The 21875-nt window shown below is 27.6% G+C and overlaps 1 protein-coding gene across 1 annotated transcript; it reads left to right on the forward strand.

Moving 5' to 3' along the window:
* Positions 1-548: 548 nt before the first annotated feature.
* On the forward strand, positions 549-20969 carry LOC114119625 (ABC transporter G family member 23). Its single transcript, XM_050210740.1, has 16 exons — positions 549-1022; positions 13986-14172; positions 14688-14847; positions 14939-15093; positions 15181-15288; positions 15351-15444; positions 15968-16144; positions 16236-16504; positions 17465-17666; positions 17808-17985; positions 18137-18252; positions 18366-18436; positions 18533-18621; positions 18714-18890; positions 19035-19121; positions 19793-20969. Exons 2-16 carry the CDS (start codon positions 13988-13990, stop codon positions 20005-20007), a joined length of 2283 nt encoding a protein of 760 aa, XP_050066697.1. The 5' UTR covers positions 549-1022; positions 13986-13987; the 3' UTR covers positions 20008-20969.
* Positions 20970-21875: the final 906 nt, after the last annotated feature.

Raw genomic sequence — 21875 nt, forward strand, 5'->3', positions numbered from 1 at the left:
ACAATATATGTGTACATATATATATATATATATAATATACGTTTATTATATACTGTTTACGACATCATTAGGGGTGTAGGTACCTATGTATTAAAACGATAATAATATATTGAAGAATAAAAAACGCCAGTTTAAAGATGTAATATGGCGTAACACACGACTACTATATAGGTATATAACAATAATAATAATAATCGTATGATGATGGACCGTGAAGGCGATATGCTTGCGGAACTCAACGGCTATGGCGCATTTAAATACGTGATGGCATTTCGGAAGTAGGCACCTATAAACGCGATGACGGCGGTTCGTCTAATAAGTATAATACGCTGTTATAAAGACGCAGTAATAATATTGACGATTATATCGTGAAAAATAATATGCGTGCTGTACACTGCATATAGGTATATATATATTATATCCCGGAGATCGCCGTGCACAGGTGGTAATAAATAATAAATATTACCTGTGCGAAACAATATTTTCGTGCGGCGTAATCGGTTCATGTCGCGGCGTGCGTTTTACAACGCCTATCGTATACATTATTCACCACCTCCTGTGGGTTTTTACGCACACGCCACTATACGGTGTGCCGGCGCGCACGCCACTTACTCGTATCGCGCGAGACGTTACAGACCACTCTGCGCGGTCCGCTGCAAGTAAACGTTACCGTCACTCGCACGACGCTGAGCGACCGACGACGACGACACGAAGATAAACGCGAAAAATTTTATTGAAACAATTTTCTCGTCCGTCTCTGATGTACCGACCGCTAACTGTTCGACCGCCGCGAGTGCTGCACACGAACCACCCCGTCGTCGCGATCAAATGACTCCATAGCCGTTGTCATCGCGAGTTTAGTTACATTCCGTTGTCGATACGCTTCGCGAACGGACGGATTTCACGAGCCAATTCGTTCATTGATATTCGGCTCTAGAACAGTATATCGATACATAAAATACGATATTATAACAATATATATACCTATATAAAACGCACGGAGGATTCGTAACACAAGTCCAGTAAGTACCGTCATACGTCACTTAATAGATTTCGCACGATACCTATATATTACCCCATGTGTCGTTTTCGATTTCGAGCCCAAATAAAGTCTCGGCTGTCATCTTTAGCCTAGTATAGGTACAGTATAGGTCAGGGATGGCAAATCCATGGCACGCGAAAAATTATAATATTAATATATAATAGATAAAAATATTCTGAACGTACGGCTTATTAAATATAATAGGTATAGATAATAATTTTCACGATGGCACGCTCGAAAAAAAAAGAAGGTAATTTTTGGCACGTAATGTTCAAAAGGTTTGCCATTCCTGGTATAGGTAATACATGTATGGAAAGATGAAAAGTAAATACGAATTTGTCAAATGATGTTAGGCATTAAAATGACTATAGAGTTCTCTGAGAGGATTGCGCGCGATAAATCCATTTAAAATATTATATCAGTGCTGTTCATGGTTTATATGTTTACAAACCAGTGTTAATGTGGCTCCTCGTCGCGTTAGGTAGCCGGTAGGTAAATGTTTTACAACATCGTCCACTTCTACAGTAGATTGATACTTATCTATATATATATACTTAAGTGTATATTAATATACCATTTAACGTTTATGCCTTATAATATGTGTTTGATCTATCGTCTATGGATTAATGACTTGCCGAATGGTTTTGATACTCCGATACCTACTATACAATTGCACGACGCCAATTAAGAAGTTTATTCTTTGCTTTTAAACGGTTTAAATTGTAATGCAAACATTTTGAATAATTAATCAAAATTACTAATCATTAACATTACGTTCTCGGCGTCGTTGTCATAATTACCTTAACCTTTCGAGTTAAAAAAAAATTCAATATTAAATATCAAAAATTCAAAAATATTACCTAACAATATAGTTTCTTGTTACAGTCTATCATTATTATTATTATAATTAGTATTTTAGATTTCTTAAGAGTAGACTAGACACATAGACAACATACATGGTATGGTATTGTCTTAACGTAGTTAATATTAATAAAATATAATATTTTGTTTATTTACTATTATGTAGGATTAGAAATAAATGCATAATTTTTTTATATTAGTCTTAAAATAATTATAGATTCTGTAAAGTTTTAATTTCTATTCACCTAGACCTAGTTGAAACCTGCATTAGATAATGATTTCGTCGTTTAGCCTCATGATTCACATTTCACCTTCGCGTATTTTACATGAAAATGGTCAAAAGTGTGTAAACCTGTTTACTGAATCTTAAATATTGTTTGACATATAAGAAATTTGTCTTATAATGTACAAAATATCAAACAAGATAACAATATACTTATAAAAAAATCATTTAACACTCAAATACTCACTGATATTTCTTAAATACATAATGCCTTACACGCTTTTTAGTCCACATTATAATTCTTTGAATTTGAAGATATAGGTATTAGTCATTAGTGGTATTACTACTAGTTAACAAGTAGAAATGATATCAATCAATAAATTATTATCATATTACTGATTTAATAAGTTTAAGAATAGAGATTAATAATATTCTTAATATTCGTGTATTCTTAATATATAACAAAATCATTTTTTTAGTTGAACCAAACAATAATGATAAAAATATTACAACACTGATCCAAATCGTTAATTTCAGGACTCTATTTGATAATATAATATATTTTATTTTAAATTTACAGAAAAATGTTCTATTGTTAATATATACTATATAAATACCTACTAAAACCGATAACGAAACTGTTGAAATATTAGTAGAATATCTGAATATCACCTTAAAATCCATGTCTACACAAATATTATTATGATTGTAGTCTTTTAAGGTTTTAAAGTATTTAAAAACATATCTCTTCTTATAGGAGTGATTGTACCTAGTAGTTATGAGAATAATTCAAATATGAGACAAATTACATTTTAGTAAACGTGGTTAAATTTTTCGGTATGATAATAGTTGATTAGTCTACTTTTTATGCACACATCAATAAATAAGATTTTCAATTTTGGTAGTAAGCATTAAAATGTATAATTTTAATATTAAATAAAAAAAATAAAATTTTTGAAGACTTTTGTATATGATACCATTAAAAACCGAAATTTATTAAATAAACCAATTGTATTTAAAATTATCGAAGAATATAAATTAATTTGTGTGTACGATAATATTTTATTTTATGACGTTATGGTTACATTTTTAAATCGATATTTGGCGAATGTAACCAATTTGAATCTAGGTACTTAATTTTAACAAATTGTATATATTAAGGCTTTTACAAAACGATTTGTATGTAGTAAGTCATTTAATGTTTTTAAGCTTTAAATATCTAATTGAAATTTATAATTCATTATATTGTACCCACAATTTTTTTTTATACAAATTTAAAATTTTGATTTTAAAATTATTCTTTTTATGTCACAACAATTTTGTTATTACACAAAAAATATGTAAATACGTCATATCCTATAGGATATAATATCTGGATTTATTTCTCATACAGGGGTTTTCCTATAAAATTAATAACAACAACGATTGCTGAGTGCTGACGAATATTAAATTTACATCAACACATAATTGCGTAAGCATAAGCGGGTATTTGGCATCCTATATGTTTGACCAACATCGGCATTCCCTTGTGGTTTAGGTATTTTATTTCATACGTGAAATGACGTATACAATCTACTGACGTCATTATAATGATCTGGTGTGTATTACGAGTTACGACTATATTCAAAAGGGTTGATGAGAATATTTGGTTTACAAATAACGTGACAAATACCGATACCTCATATACATATGCACTAGGTATAATAAATACAATGTTTAATAATAAATTATATTATGCAATATTTTATTTCAATAAAAGGTATTCTTTTTTTTTTCAAAGAAAAATTTGCAAGAGATTATGGCTCCTTGAGATGAATTTCACTTGGAATATCAAACATATATACATGATATGTATGCCATATAGGTGTATCGTTATCGTTTTTATGTACATTTTAAAATAAGTTGTCCGCGTATAATACGTATATAAAATATAAAATTACTATATTTTTATTTATCAATAATGGTTGAGTACAATAATAATTTGCGTACCTAGAATTTGGTCAACACGGAAGTATATTACTCAAAACAATACGATTCATAATTTTATTTGTATTTAAATGCTTTTATTTATGTTCACATAAGTACAGTTACTATACATTGAACCACGGTGTAAAATGATGCAATTATAATTTGATACTTTAATAATAAATCTAACTATGATTTGTATTTTTCTGAACGATGTTTTGTCTACCGTCGTCATAAACTAATCTAGCTAAACAGTGGCCTACAACAGAACAATATTATGCACCTAGCGCGAACAATTATTCTTGTTTGCACATTCCGACGATGTTGAAAAAAAAACGAGATAAATTGTTTTTTCGAATTCTTTCTATTTGACTAAAATACTCATTAAATCGTGTATTTGTATTCACTTGTGTTGAATATTTACTTAAATATGTATAACGTTTACATACTACTTAACATATTATTGTTATACAGCTGAAAATTGTCTTCAATTTATCATGTGTTTACAATATCGTATTGTTAGGTGTTATTTGAAATCATGTACCTAATAGAATTGCTCTAAAATTATAAATGATTTTTAAAAAACGAATTTAAATAAAGATACCAATTACATACATACATACATACATTGAAAGTTGATTTTACATTATGAAGATTAGGAAATAAATTAAGAGAAAGTTTCATTTTTTTGATTGCTCATTGTTTAGATTTGTTTATATGGCTAGTATATGTACAAATTAACTCCTTCACAAGAAACATTGTATTATTTATTTTGTTCACATAATGTAATTCGAAAAAGGAATAATATCCAATGATTAATGATTAATGTGACTCGATATTTTTAAACGATTATTCAAACCTGCAACTGGTGTAGGTAGGTACCTATGTAACTATGTAAGATGGTAACTTACACTTAAACTGCATAATAAATCTCCATAACATTTTTTAAAATGATGATGTTCGTCACAAATGCACTAAGTCTAATTTATATATCGTCGTGGCCGCCACTGTTAACACCGCAGCCGTTGCGAATTCATTATATACACTATACACAGTGCATTAAATATACACGTTTCGTATAGGTTTAATATTTTACTGGTCGGACACTTACAACGGTTTAGATTTAAAATAAAAATTTAGTGGGACACATAATTCATTCAGACATTAGTTCTGGAATAAAGTAATGGGGTCAATGGGAAAACGATTTTACAATAATTTAACAATTGTTTACAACACGTCAACACGTCGCCAACAACTGGAAAACTATAGGGGACCACTGGGCAACATGATCTTGTAGGTATATTTATGATCTATCTAAAATTAAGTCATTGCCATTCGACTCAACTAACGTATTAATGTCCGAGATAATTAAAAATATATTTGTACAAGTATATAATATTATCTATACTTCACTAACCGAACTAATGCGATATACATTTACATAAATACGATATTCATATACATTAAAATATATTATAAATTCATACTATTATAGTTTGATTAAAAAATAAAAATAAATATTACTATTATTTTAATTAATTCTCAAGGCTAAATCACATGTATTCTTAGTCAATTAAGTATCTCTAAATGCAATTTCTATACAATAATATATCATTAAGATTGTAACACTGTTATGAAATATGCTACCCTACTACAATATTACGCCTCCGATTATATTTGTAGTTTTTAACAATTTGGATGATTCTCGAACGAGCCAATGTTACTACATATTTAATTATTTAACTCGGTTCTTTCGTTGCACTTGTAAACGTGTATAATATATATATGTATTATATTTAACAATTTTTTTAAATTTTTTTTTGCAACGAAATTTTCTCAACAATAATAATTTGTTATTCTACAGAAGTGCAGATCATAATAGAGTTACAATTTGTATTAAACGTGTTTGTAGTATATACCTATATAGGTATTAGATATGTATGTAAATATTATATACCTTATTGACAACCACGCGGGTACTACTATTATAAGTATAGTGATTATAATAGTTATAGATAGACTATATAGTATATACATTATAGTTACTAAAGGTATTTCTTGCGGCTAACGCACAATTTTATGATATTGTTAGTTGTTACCAATCCCAAACGCATAACCTTGACCAGAAATTTTAGTTTTCTCGCGGTTACACCAATTATTACATTTGTTGTTACATAACATTATACACAGCAACGAGATACGTTCATGTTTCAAACTCAGTCGCATCCCACCGGGTTGTTCTACTCGTATTATAATAGTAGTAGTACCTACTGCCTACCTATTATACCGGATTGTTGTGAAAGTGAAAGACCATATTATGGAAGAGAAGAATTAACGAATTTTAGATTATTTATAAACACATATTATGTACATACAAATAATATGTGTGTGTATTAAAATGTATCTATGGTGAACAGGTGAAAGAATCCGGTTTACGCATACAATACAAAAAAGTTCTACGTAGGATACGCATCGTTAGTTAACGGAAAACGCGACGAGAGAAGCATTAAAAAATATGATCAAATAATATGGTAAACATAGATAGTAGATACTTGTGCAAGCTTACAACCATATAGTAATATACATACAAACATATTGAAATATTATTGTTAATGACTAAGGCGGTTGCAGTGTGATATTTAGTGTCCTTGATTGATGGTATGTATATTATATTGTATAGGTACTCGTGTGTGGCCGCATCGCCGGGAAAACAATTTCTTCCATATAGTGTAGATAGGAGTATAGGATGACGAATTTTGTCGTCAAATGATTAATGACTATATAATATCTATCTATTTATAGTGATCAGTTAAATTACCATATTATCTTAATGTTCTACTGCATTTATTAGTCGATGGTGTGTACAATTAATATTATCAATAACAAATAAATTTCATCGTGGATACGCGAAAAATAAAATTATCAAGTTTATACAATATACATACCACGCTCGTGTTTCAACTCCCAGCAGTCGACTTTTATTGCTCTCAGAGGACGTCCACTGTCTACATATATCCTCCTAGATCTTGACCCAATTTTTGATTGGCCTCTTTATTCTTTAGGTAAACGCACATAGATACATACTTTGAAAATATACGTTGAGATTATTATGCTTTGACCTTTCCCGAATGGGCATACTTCAAAGTCTGAGATATACGCAGTATCTTCAACAGTGATAAATATTTTTCATCTTATAAAACCGCCGACCGTTACATAATAATAAATACTTATCGTAAATTTAAATGTAAATAAAATTAGCTGATTAAACGATGGTCAATCGTAAGCACAAAAGTGGTACATTTTTAAGTACGCATATACTTAACCATATAGGTACGTAAAATGACATCGGGCATTAATGATTTAAGAAAATGTTTAGATATTATATGAAATACAAAAAAACAAGCTATAAATAAAATGTATTTAAATGCGATTATTATGTATATTGTGCAATGTCGTAGATTTTTAATAGGCAAGAATCTGAAGAAACACCGTTTTTTTGGTATTAAATTAGTATGAAATACGCATTCATGTTTTCTGGGTTGTTTTGAGTATCTATTTCAGAGTAAATAAAAAATATTAAATGATACACTGAAATTAATATTAATATATACCTAATCATATATGCGTATCAGCGTATCGCACATTTACCTATAACCCAATGATCAAGTATTGTAATTATTGTACGAACTATATGTTTATTTAATGGGAGTTAATATTTTATAAAATACAAACTTAAGTATAAGATTTGTTAACTTAATTTCATTTCTATATTCTTTGGTACATATTACTATTATTATCCATAATTACCAAATTTAATGTATACGTTTAACATATAATGTACTATACTACATTTGTATAATATAATAACTAATAATACATATACATCTACACGTGTACGGTGAATGTATATTATTAATTTAAGTTAAAATTAATTAAATTTTAACGGACCAGAAGTACTCGTTTTATGATTAAATATCTAACCATAGCATATGGTAGTAAAGGGCATTGGAAATTACCTATTATAAAATAATAATAATAAAAAAAAAAATTAAATTCTACTGTATTTCATTACTGCTTTAACATAGTATCATCTATAATATATAGATGTATTAATTCATGAATATATCAAGCACTATATAGAAATTAGTCAAATAATTCCGTTTAAATTTTAAAATAATATAATTTACTATCGTTGGAATACATCGTGTTTTTTCGTACAGATTAATTAATAGATGATTTTTGTTTGAAATTAAGTAATGATAAACAATCTTTCTAAATTGTTCAGGGCGTAAACCGTTCCACGTAATGCGATTATGGTTTCACATTTTCGATTTTATTTGATTTATAGCCTTCCGCCCATGACTCTCATTTCACGTGCATACCTACATTATACTGAGTTTAATATGATGTAATAATAATAACACAATTAACAGAATATCCTAATAAAAATTAACGCAGAAAAGTCAAATCGACACTTTAAATATATACCTATTATATATACATTTCGCAGTGACTCAATCAAAAAAATCATATGGAAAATACAATTGATGATGTTAACTATACCAGGAAATATCCGAAAAAGTCAAGAATTTGAAAGTTTTTCTGATTTTAAATGCAAGAACAAATACTTCTAACAATCAAAGAAAAATCTTAAAAATAATGAATTATATTATAATTTGTTATGTTCTGTGGCCTGTATGCATTTCAGCAGTCAGCCAGATAGGCGTTATGTGATCTAAATATATGAGGAAATCTCATTAGGCGGTCCAAAATTTACTAGTTCACGGCGTACCTCCTGCAGCAAGTTATCTACTTACAATCATATTGTATCTATTCCGCAATATTATAATATTGTTTTTTTTCAAATTTTTTTCGTTGATATACAAACATGATATATGGTCATATACAACAATGTCGTCGAACATTCGTCTTTTGAGGTTTGATATCACTTCCTATCACATTGACAATAGAATGATGATACTGTAATTTTTTCCAATTTTTGATATACCTGATACATTGAAAGTCTGCATAACCGTAATCAATATCTTTGCGCAATCGACAATACAAAACTTATTCGTTTGCTGAAAAATACACATCTTCTTATTGATTTTTTATTTCTATGACAAAAACGATGTTTTAATACAATAGGTATACTTATATAGTAAGTATTTTATAACTAAGATTACTTTTGAGCACTGCGACGGCAACTGTGGTTAACAAATAGTATGACATCAATCAGACTGTGACTTATGAGGTTGAGCAATTGTCCAAATGTATACATATATATATAATATGTACCTACCTATACACAAATAAACACCAAAACTCTCTATATACAGGCACACAGTATATATAATATATATATTATACACAGTGGCGCTGTGGATAAAATGCGATATATGATAATAAAAATAATATAATAGACGTAACAGCAGTGGCGAGCAGTATACCTAGGTACCTATGTGGCACTGTGCACGTTGTGTTGCATAATGTGGATCATAATGTACGATTGTGAAGTAATCAGCGGTCCTTGTAAAAAATAAAATGAATAGGTCTACAACTGAAGCGAGAATAATAGTGATGTATAACATATAGGAACATATAAAAAAAAAATCGAGGGATAAAAAACAATATCATGTACACAGCATATTATAATAGTCATATTCATAATTATTTCATATTCAATAATGGTATACATATTATATAGTAGACCATTGCAGATATTAAAATATAAAGTATATTACCTATATAGTAATAATATGATATATTTTATTTAATGTAAATCGATAATAATTTTACTAGAGATACACGAGATGAAAGAAACTCTATAAGAAAGGATTACTATATTAACTTTAGTATAATATCGTTAAATCATTAACAAGTTCTAACGATTGCATACCGTATCACACATGCTATGGAAATAAAATATTGCTAAAAACCAATTTTGTTTTATTTATAACTCAACCTATCTAATCTTTTTTCCTGCTCACGACTTAACATTATTATGAATTATAATACTGTCATTTGCTTATGTAAAAAGTAGGTAGATACCACATATATTACTATATACGAAACATAAATATAATTTTGACATCAATTCTTAGGAAATCTAAACATAGCAAGGTTGTGTAATTTTTTTATAGATGGTACATAATATACAGGGTGATTTTTTTTTATCAACTAACATTAATTATTTTAGTCTATTAAAGATTTTGAAAAAAAATCAACACATCTTTTAGCAAAATTAAACAACATTTTAAAAAAATATACATATATTTTTATCGTTATAATTTAAGTTTTTTATTTTTTTTGAATGAAAACTTACGTTTTTCATTTCATGTTCTTAAGCAGAATATTTTTTGAATATTTTTATACAAACAAATTAAAATTGAGATGAGTAATTTATGAGTTAAAGCTCACTATTGAGCATAACTATTTAAAGTTTATAGGTAAGCGAAGTAGTAGACCAATATTTTTCAGTGTATCCTCTCCATTCCATTCAGCTTATCTTTAAATACTTAGAAGTTATAACTAATAAATAATTAGTCCGAATTTCAACTTCTATGTATCGAAGTATTGTCATGTCCTTAAACTTAACCTTAAAGAAGTGTCCTTACTTTGACTTAGTTACTGCCAAAGTAGTTAGATGTCTGCCCAAAACTACTAAACTTATGACATACATATTTAATGCTATAATTAGATTCTCATATTTATCAATCCTTCGGAAGTTCTCAAAAATAATTCTTTTTACGAAGCTCAACTTACCTCTGGATACTCTATCCTTAAACAGCAGGCCAATAAGTCTAGCTCTTGTCATTTCTATCCAAAATACTCGAAAAATTTATTCTCAAACGAATGATACCATCAGACACGTTATCAGTCATAATATTCTTCTAACTAACACCCAATTTGGGTTCTGGTACTCCACATAGTACAAGCCCATAACATTTTTAACGCCATGTCGCTGTTATTGGAAAAAAAACTCTTCTGCACTTGTACTTTTCTCGATTCCTGTGACATATAAAATGTATAATAATGTATTATAATATAAAAAAAATATAAAAATATTTATTATTATTGTAAGTTATAGATATTCATGCATTATGTGACAACGTAATTTTAATTAAGACATAAGGCAACATTTTTAAACAAATTATTAAATGTAGGTACTTTAAATTATTTGATTTTGTTTGTTTTAGAATACATTTTGGTTCATAACTGAACTATAAAGTTTTTAACAACTTATGGTTTGCATTATAAACTGGATTAGTAAAATAAAAAAAAAAGATTTAGTAATTTAGAATACTGTTCACAACTGTCAAAACACTTAAGAAAAATCTGTTCACTTCTCATAACAAAATAGCATATTATTCCATTTATTTAAAATAAAAGTGGATAAATAAAATAAAATAAACTACAATAGATACAGAAAAAAACGGGAGGTACGTGAAAGTTAATATTAATTATAAAATTACGTAATACAAATCTATAATAAATGGAATAATTCATTGTCATATCATACGAGTATATGATCCAAATAAATTTTTAGAATACTAAGAGAATCCCGAAAAACAGATATTTGGAAGTCCTAAAATAAACATAAAAATCACATATACTTTATACTTGAATGACAAACAATGATTGTGTATAATATAGGTATATAAGCTATTAAGAAGGTTGCGCCGTGGATCGAAAAATCAAATTAACGTTCAAAATTATACATGGATACATTTGAAAGTATGAAGTGTTATTAATTTTGTTGAATACGTGTTGTATACATGCAATTGTTTATTTTCTCACCGCTGCGCACCGAAACATATAATAAGTGTTATTGCTTACTACTATTACAATTTACAAACCTATCAATTACAAATATAATTATTTCCACCCACGTTAACGATTACATGTGGCACGTAGCACGTTAATTTGCACATGTCAATGATTGGTTAGATTCCTAAGTAAATGTATTTTCAAGGATGAAAAGGTAAATTTTAGATATGATATAAATATCTATATTTTATAAAACAATATTTGAGAATTGTTACGTTAACAATAATAATAATGTATTTAATTATTCGTCTAAATTTATTCATTCATAATTTTGTATTCCATTATACGAGTACATAATATATGGATTTTGATTGTGCATATTAATTAAAACTATAATGCCGAGTTGCATGACATTTTGATAATTTAATGAGCAAATCATGGGCTACTAAATTATATTTAAAGGATGATTAACTCACAATTAATTGGTTTATCAATCATTAGTATTTTTTCATGCAACTCAACATACCTAAGTAAAGTTATTTTGAAAAGCAAAATCTCAGTTCCAGATTTTATAAATGAGTGTCAAATATTTGACTCAAGTTCAAATTAAGTGTTAATAATTATCAGTTAACACTTAATCTTTGACAACATTAAACATTAACTTACATTATTAGTAAAACATCTAATAAAGATAGAAATGTACAATGCAAAAATAATGATAGTTAAATATAAATATATTTTATAAAACTATGAGATATTTAGTCATATAATATATGTATAGTTATATTTTTGTTTAACTATCGAAAATATTTGTATCACAATAACTATTGCTATTACCTAGTAGAGCTAGGTGCTTCATACACCAAAAAATCCTTAAAATAATAAAATATCCATGCATTTCTGCCCTTAACAATTATGATATGTGTTCTAAAAATATGCAAAACTGCTAAAATATGCTTACAAAATATTTTATTTTTTATTAAAAAACTAAAATTACAAAATTTTTTATTATTAAATTGGTATTTTTCTTAAGTATTTTTAATTTAATCTTCATAAAAAAACTATACCTAGTCTAGAATATTATACTAACTATATTAATGCAAGTCGAAAACAACGATACGAAATTACGAACAAACGAATTTATAAAAACTCACCGTATTCGGCGTATTCCTTATCGACCGATTTTATGTTTTTCACAACACCAATATTTTGGAAACGCTGTGTAAATAGATTATTTAATAATTTATACTTAATTATTTTTATTTTTTTTCAAATTTCTGAAATATTCATGTTAAATATTATATAAAACAATTAAATCTATGTTACAAATTTGTTTTTAATTTTTTTTTAAATCAAATATGTTAAATATTATATACTTTAAATATGACAAAATATACACTTTTAGTGAAAAAAGAACTGAATATGCAAAATTATGCAAAATAAAAATGATTGCTTTAAACTTATAGTACTATATGAAACAAATTTCTATGTTTAGATGAATGATTATTGAAAAACATGTAAGCTCCTATAAGTCCCTAGCTCTAATTATTATTCAAATAATAATTATTTACCTACAATTTGTAGCTATTATTTGAGTGGATAATATTAATAAATGATTCGTATATATTTTAATGGCTGATTAGTTTATGCGTTTTAAAAATCTATTAATTTAGAGTGTAGTTACACTAGCTAGTAGAGTATATTATAACTCATTAGAGGTAATTGATTAGTTATGTCATTATAATAGTTACAGTCACAAATGATAAACGTTATTAAGCCTAATGATTTTTGCAAGGCTGCCATCGACAAGGTGAGGATTATAGACTGATGTATAGTACAACGCATCTAGTATAATGTGATTGTTTTATTAAAATAAAACAGTTTGGAAATTCGTGAGTTTTCAATGTTAGAAATAATACGATTAAAACGATGTATACAATAAGCATATCTGCATATGCGGTCTGTAGTTATATATTATCAACCTTTATGATGCTTTTTTAACAAGTTAAGAGGATTCCATAAAATAAAATGTATCCATTTTTCTCTATTTCAAAATAAAAACTATTACTACGTATAATTTAATAATATTTTATTAATAATTATTTGTTTTACTCTATATTATAGCGATGCGTCCAGAATTGCCAATTGGTTTGACAGAACGACGGCCTCCACTGGAAACCCAACAATCAACGGTATGGACGAGACGCCAACAAGCCGTATGTGTAAGACGAGCTTACAAGAAATATGGACAGAGCTCAAATCCACACGTCATACTTGATGGGCTTAACATGACGGTCCCAAAAGGCTGCATGTAAATTTATTTAAATATTTTCTTTTGCATGCAATACAGTTTTTAAGTGTAGACTTACGAATTTTATTCAACATATACATTATGTAATTATATAAGTAATACTATACAATGACATATACAAAAATGTATTATCATTCATAAAGGATATTTATTTAACTATGTACAAGAAGTTTTTAATGTTAGTTAGTAAGAGTTCTGAGAACTGACTAACAAGAATGTGATTATTTTATGACATTGAAAAACATAAATTTTAAAAAAGTTGTGCAAATTATTCGATTTTTGATATAAATATTACACAAACACAAGATTATGTGATGATAATAAAGACATAGCCGGTAGTAACATATTATTATACTACATTTGAAGTACTTAAGAGAAAATAATACATAGTATTAGGAACTTGTATAAATAATTATAATTATCAGTTTGACGGTTTAAATATACGCATGTATACCTATGGTATAATATTATATTGTGGCCAAGAACATTTATTATACGCAGCATTCATTTTCTAGATATGGTCTTTTGGGAGCTAGTGGATGTGGAAAAACTACATTGTTAAGTTGTATAGTTGGTCGTAGAAGACTGAATGCTGGTGAAATATGGGTACTAGGTGGTAAACCGGGATCTGCCGGTAGCGGTGTTCCGGGACCTCGTATCGGATATATGCCTCAGGTATTATAGCTACGTTCTTTGTAATTGTTTTGAATATAATAGAAGTAATAAATTATTTTTACATTAAAATTATTTATAAATTTTTTAAAAGGAAATTGCGCTTTATGGAGAGTTTACAATTCGAGAAACTATGCAATTTTTTGGTATGGTAAACGGCATGACACCAAAACAAGTGGATGACAAAATAGAATTTTTACTAAAATTTTTACAGTTACCGTCCGCCAGTAGGCCAGTAAAAAATTTGAGGTACCTACCTAATTAATTTCTTTATAATTTGTGTTATTCGCTGAATAATGAATAATAACACACGTTTTTTGATATATTTTGGTGCAGTGGTGGACAGCAACGAAGAGTTTCTTTTGCTGCGGCACTGTTGCACAATCCCGAGTTACTGATTTTGGACGAACCTACAGTTGGTGTTGACCCAGTTCTTCGTCAAGGGTTAGTACGACATATCTGTTAAGTTATAATATGTTTATAAATATGAGTTGTTTTTCATACAGAATATGGGATCATTTAGTTCATTTAACTAAGGATGGAGGAACAACCATTATTGTTACCACACATTACATCGACGAGACTAGACAAGCTCATATGGTAATTATCACATGTATAATAATGATAAATATTTGATACTTGGACACAAAAACATCATAACTAGAGTACTAAAAATTTAAATCTATTATAAAAATATTATTTGATAAATCTCTTTAATATTTTATAAGTATAAGCTTTATAATTAATTTAAAGGAAGGTATATAGCCTCTCTAGTCCCACGATTTCTGTTTTATACATGGAATTATGGAAAAGAGACATCTATAAACAAACCAAGGATATTCTCCTTATTATTGTGTCCGGAAAATTAAACATTAAATTTTATTGATTTTTATTTTATAACATATATAGGTATTATAGATACATAGGCGTATAATTAAACCTATAAGCATTATACATAGTATAAATATAAATAACTAGTTGACCAATTCATTTTTTTTTTATTAAATTACTCATTAATATTTCAGTCAATTATTTTATTTTAAATCATTATTTGATCAGTTACATTAAATATATATATATTTATTTTAAATATTATTCATACCTGTATTCCTGAATTTAACAGATTGGTTTAATGAGAGGTGGTAAATTTTTGGCTGAAGAATCACCCACATCGCTGTTACAAAAATACAATTGCCAATCACTAGAAGACGTTTTTCTAAAGCTTAGTGTCATTCAAAATCGTGGTAAACGAAGACGTAGTAGCATTTTGCATGACATAACAGCTGCCATTGCTGTTCCGGTAAAAAAAAAAATATAACAATATACTTCTTATAGATAATTCAAATAAAATTATTCAATAGTATATTATTGCTTTTTAATTTTATCCGTAGGAAACTTCTCCTGTGCCAGCTGTCGAAGCGTTGAATTCGATTTGTGACAATTCGTCAGAAATGAGCGGAGAATTTGGAGACAGTATTAGTCCTGTTCCACTTAGTAAGCGAATGTCTGTATGTTCAATGCAAGTCAACAATGCGGAAATGGAACTTCCACCAGAAGCAAATACAAAAATGACACTCTTCGACCGATGCAAACTATTTCAATCGCACCATATGCGAGCATTGATATGGAAAAACTTTCTGTGGATGTGGAGAAATGTGGCGTAAGTAACTTAGTGTACTTTAGTGTACCTAATAAAATTCAATTATTTAAAAAAATGTATATTTTAAATTTGTAAAGTTTTATATCGCATTTGTATTAAAATTAGGTTTATATATATATATATATATATACTATATAGGTATATACGAGTATGAGTATATATATATTATATATATATGTATTATTTGTGTATAAACAAAACTTGCATGACTTCCGATAATCAATAGACACTAATAAATTATTAATGTTATTAGATAACCTTAATATAGGTAATGTAACCTTGGCTTACTTTTAGTAAGTATAACAATAAATTTGATGAAAAAATGTAAGCACACATTTGTAAATAAAATTTTAGTTGTGGTCGTTGTCAAAAATACATTATTTAAAAAAAAAAGTAAGGAAATAAAAAATAATTTTAAAATACAATTGATCTCAATTTGACTTATAAAATAAGAATAATTACCAACAATTGAAAAGCAACTTTTTCACACTACTTTTTAAAAATGAGTAGGTATCTAGATTTTATAATACTAACGTTTAATCTTATTTATTTTTCACTGTACTAAGGAAATTAAAATTAGTAATATTAAAATGAAATAAATAATACAAATATATTGTTATATTTGCGAATCGTAATTTACAATAATTTTTTACTCTATTTTTTAATTTTTTGAAATTTTTTGTAACATAATAATGTAATACCACCTATACTACAGTTATACGTTTTGTAAAACCACTTTCTTTCAAAATTAATGCACTACTTAAGAATTGTTATAAACAGTATATCACTCGTCCAGAGTCCGAACAATAGTAACTTTAACTGAATAATTTATCAGTTATTGGATACACGCAAAAACATAGCATTTTTATTTGTGACAGTGATACTATGCGTCTATGCTTATAAATATATTTCATAACCATTGGAATTTAAAATTTTTCAATATTTTATTGTTACTCACAGGGTAATGTTGTTTATTGTGGGACTTCCAGTTGCTCAAATCGTGTTGTTCTGTCTGTCTGTTGGAAAAGATCCATATGGCTTGCATTTGGCCATCGTGAACCATGAAACTAATAACAAAACTTGTCCACCGACCGGAACTTGCGAATTAACTCAACTCAGTTGCCAGTTCCTACATCAAATGGAACTACGTCGGCAAGTATTAGTAAGTAACAATAAACATCTTTATTCTTATAAGATAAAATCGTTCATAACTATATTATCAATAAATGACGTATGAACGGTGTTTTTATTTTAAAGGATGTAACAATGTAACATTTACTATGTATGTTTAACTCTACTATAGGACTTTTTCGATGACGAAGAATCCGCTTTTCGAGCAGTTAAAAGAGGCAAAGCTTGGGGTGCTTTATCTTTCACTTCAAACTATTCAACGTCTCTAAAAAAACGTATGGATGATGGACAGTCTGCAACGGATTGGGTACTAGACGATAGTGTTGTCTCAATTTGGCTCGATGAATCAAGTAATTAATTTTCATTTAAATAATCCCAACTATAATGACAATTTTACAACCTACACAATAAAATAAAATGATGAAAATTATAATTGTTTCAATTATTACTGTATTTACAATTGAATTAAGACATTTCGAATACAATCAATCATTATTTTAGATCAACAAATATCAATGCTGCTTCGACGAGATCTTTTGTTTGCTTTCCAAGATTTTGCTAAAACATTGGCGGTAACTTGTAACTTCAGTACGAAAGTTGTAGCTAATCCTATACAGGTAATAATCATAATAAAAATAATAATATATATTTTTTTTAAACAAATGTTTTTGTTATTTCATTAATATTAATATTTATTGGATTAATATTTTTATATATATTTGTTAACTAGTTCAATCAACCTATATACGGTCCATACGTACCAAATTTTACAGATTTTGCTGCTCCGGGAGTCATACTCACGTCAGTATAATTATTTATATTTTAAGTATTACTATCCATATGACTAATAAGTAATGAATTGATAAAAAAATGTGTAATTCTTTTTTAAAATTTTAGGATTATATTTTTCTTAGCCGTAGCTTTGACGTCTGGTGCTATGTTGATTGAAAGAAATGAAGGCATATTAGAAAGAAGTTTAGTTTCAGGTAAATTTAAATACTAGCTGTCATAATCTATATAAGTAATGCATTGAAATAAATAAAATGTTAATTTAAGTATCACTGTATCATTTTATTAGGTATTACGGGGATTGAAGTACTTTTAGGACATGTAGTATGTCAACTTTTAATTATGGTGTTCCAATCACTGATGGTCATTGCATTTGCATTGGTTGTTTTCGATGTTACCAACGAAGGAGATGTGTTTTGGATATGCTTATTAACAATATTGACTGGATTGTGTGGCATGTGTTTTGGTAAGAAATTATTGAAATAGCATTTTAATCTCACGATGAAATCAAAATGTTTAGTCTAAATATGTATTGTATAATATGTATGTGTCTAAATATGTAGCAAATTAATTTAACACATTTAATTTAATTACATCTTATGTATTATAGGGTTTGTAGTTTCTTGTGTAACTGACAGTGAGAGGAATGCAACATATTTGGCTATGGGCAGCTTTCTACCTATTGTCATGCTCTGTGGTTTGTATTAATTTATGATTACATTTTTATTATGATTTAGAATACTGACCATAAAAACATTCTATATTTATACTTATCATCAATGATGAAATTGTAAGACGAAACCCATTTTATTATTTTATTGAATTTTTTTTTATCAAAATCATGTTTATAAACATGATAGTGCATAGTGCATCCTTATAAAATTTAAGTAGGTACTTACATACAAATTTTTCATTTAAAATATGTTTATAATATAATAGGCATGGGCGCCCATTGGGGGGGGGCAAGATAGGACACTTGCCCCCCTGAAAAAAACATATTAAAAACTTGTAGCTCAATAAATATTACCATAATAGTATTATCATTTTTATTACCTTACATTTGAGAATTTTTTATTTTGACCCCCCCCCCCCAACCGCCTAAAATGTTACCTATAGATGACCATAGTAATAGGTATATACGAATATTCGATAGCGGATAGATGATGGTTTAGGATATTTAAGAAAAAAATGTAATTTACATTCATATAGTATAGTATAGTATGTCCTTAAATCTTCAAATCTTTTAAATATTTATGCTTTAATGAAAATGTATTTTACTGAACATACACAAGATTTTTATGATGTCCGTGTGGAAAGGCACCACATAATTTAATATTAAATAATTAATAACTTTCTTTATATTTTTAGGCATAATTTGGCCAGTGGAAGGAATGCACGCAATAACAAAATCGATAAGTTTTATTTTGCCACTAACGCAGTCTACGGAGTCGATGAGATCAATGTTGGCAAGAGGTTGGCCAATCACCGAACCTTCTGTTTACATTGGTTTTTGTTCTACATTAATATGGATTTCGGTATTCCTTACATCTAGTGTACTGTTGATTAAATTCAAAAAAGGATAACTTTTATAAATCTTAGATTTTTTTTTGCAAAAATGGTTTACAAACAAATTAATTGTTAGGTAGCAATAGTTTTTAGTGATATGTCATAATATAAAGTTCCTTATATTATGCTTGGAGTACATAAATCATTATACCTATGTAATAACTCTGGGACAGTAGTGTGTACCTACTATATCCTACCTATATTGAATGATTTCTTTTTTCTTTTAATGCTCTACCTATCTATATTAAAGTCATTACCAAAGCGTTTAATATTGTAGGTATCTAAATATTATTATATTCGTTAATATTGCAAATTCACAAATTGGCAATAAAAATTATTGAAATAAATATGTAAATAATAAAAATTAAAAACCAAAGGTACATACAATAAGATACAATACACTACTTATACATTATTTTAAGTGTTTATTACAATATCACATATAATTAATGTAACTATTCTAAGACTTACTTGGAAATACCTTTTTATATTATTTTATTGCATAATTCTTATGTTAACATTATATTTTATATTCACAGAACCATTTTAAATATTTCTTTGTAAACATACTCTACCAAATAAAAGACTTTGCATTTGTATACATAAGCTAATATTAAATTTATAATCTATAAAATATACAATATAACTTATTACAAATCAGTATAAGCAATAGGATCTATAGAACCAATGTATTATTAGAGTTTAAAGGAAATGTTATTAAACAATGATAACAAGGGTAAATTGTAATATAATATAAGTTATTTTAATTTTCATAATTTTTATTGAAATAATTGTAAAATATTAAGTTGTAGATTTTTGTGTAAAAATATAAAATAAATATAATTTAAAAACAGTATTGTTAATAGCATGTAAATCATATTGTTTATAGTTAAATTTAAATTGAAAATAATAACTGTTAAAACATTATTGAATTCTTATTTGGCGAAAATAAACTGTTCATATTTAACTTGTTATAATATTTAGTATTTACCATTTAGTTTTTTTAAATTTTTAAATTCTATATTTGTAATATTTTTTATTTATTTATAATATACAAGTGTTCGTACTGTTACAAAATATTCTTGAAAATTTGTAGATTGTGATGATTAGAGATTTAAAAAGTTAATGTTGTTTTTATATTATCGAATTAGGTAATTATGGTAAAAAATAAAAACGATAACAAACATAATAAATTAATATATTATCTAATATGCATTAGGCAACATGATTGGTATTTTACACTAACTTCTCACGGGATTGACTAGTTTAACATAATTTATTATGAATGTAGGTATTTTTATCACTTTTCAAAATGTACCTACTTAATAAGTATTAGTACTTACTGAATGTATAAGAAGTTGAGGCATAAATGAAGTTTAGCTCCCAAGGGATTTTTAGGAATTTTTTTTTTCAAAATATGTGTTTTTGCATTCCTAATGGCTAATTTTATGGTATTTTCAAAAAATCTCTTGGGAGCTAAACTGCATTTGTTCCCATGAACTTACCACACATATCGAAGAGTTAATCACATAAATACTTTTGTATTATTTTCATTTATATCACATATGCTACCGGAAAATCTTCCGATGTCCTAGAATGCTAGTCCACCTCATGTGATGACAACCGACAAATCAAGGGATTGGTAAATAAAAAAAAATTAAGAAACGCTAGTCTACAGTGACACAGTGTGTCAATGTCTACACCACGGTAGATAATATCTGTAATTACCTACCGTGGTTTAGTTACCTTGTTTCTTAAGGCGAGTTTCCACTACATACGTATACGTGTACGTGCATATATAAAAATAATTTTCTGTGATTGGTTGTAACGTATACACTCTTTGGTATATCAAAAGCTTACCATGTATACCAACCAATCACAGAAA

This window comes from Aphis gossypii, chromosome 1 (assembly GCF_020184175.1).
Source record: "Aphis gossypii isolate Hap1 chromosome 1, ASM2018417v2, whole genome shotgun sequence".
Taxonomy (NCBI): Eukaryota; Metazoa; Arthropoda; class Insecta; order Hemiptera; family Aphididae; genus Aphis; species Aphis gossypii.

Coding starts and splice junctions, on each gene's coding strand:
- LOC114119625 (XM_050210740.1), top strand. CDS start 13,988: ATGCGTCCAGAATTGCCAATTGGTTTGACAGAACGACGGCCTCCACTG. Junction 15,094..15,180: donor AGGCCAGTAAAAAATTTGAG/GTACCTACCTAA, acceptor ATTTTGGTGCAG/TGGTGGACAGCAACGAAGAG. Junction 15,445..15,967: donor AGACTAGACAAGCTCATATG/GTAATTATCACA, acceptor TGAATTTAACAG/ATTGGTTTAATGAGAGGTGG.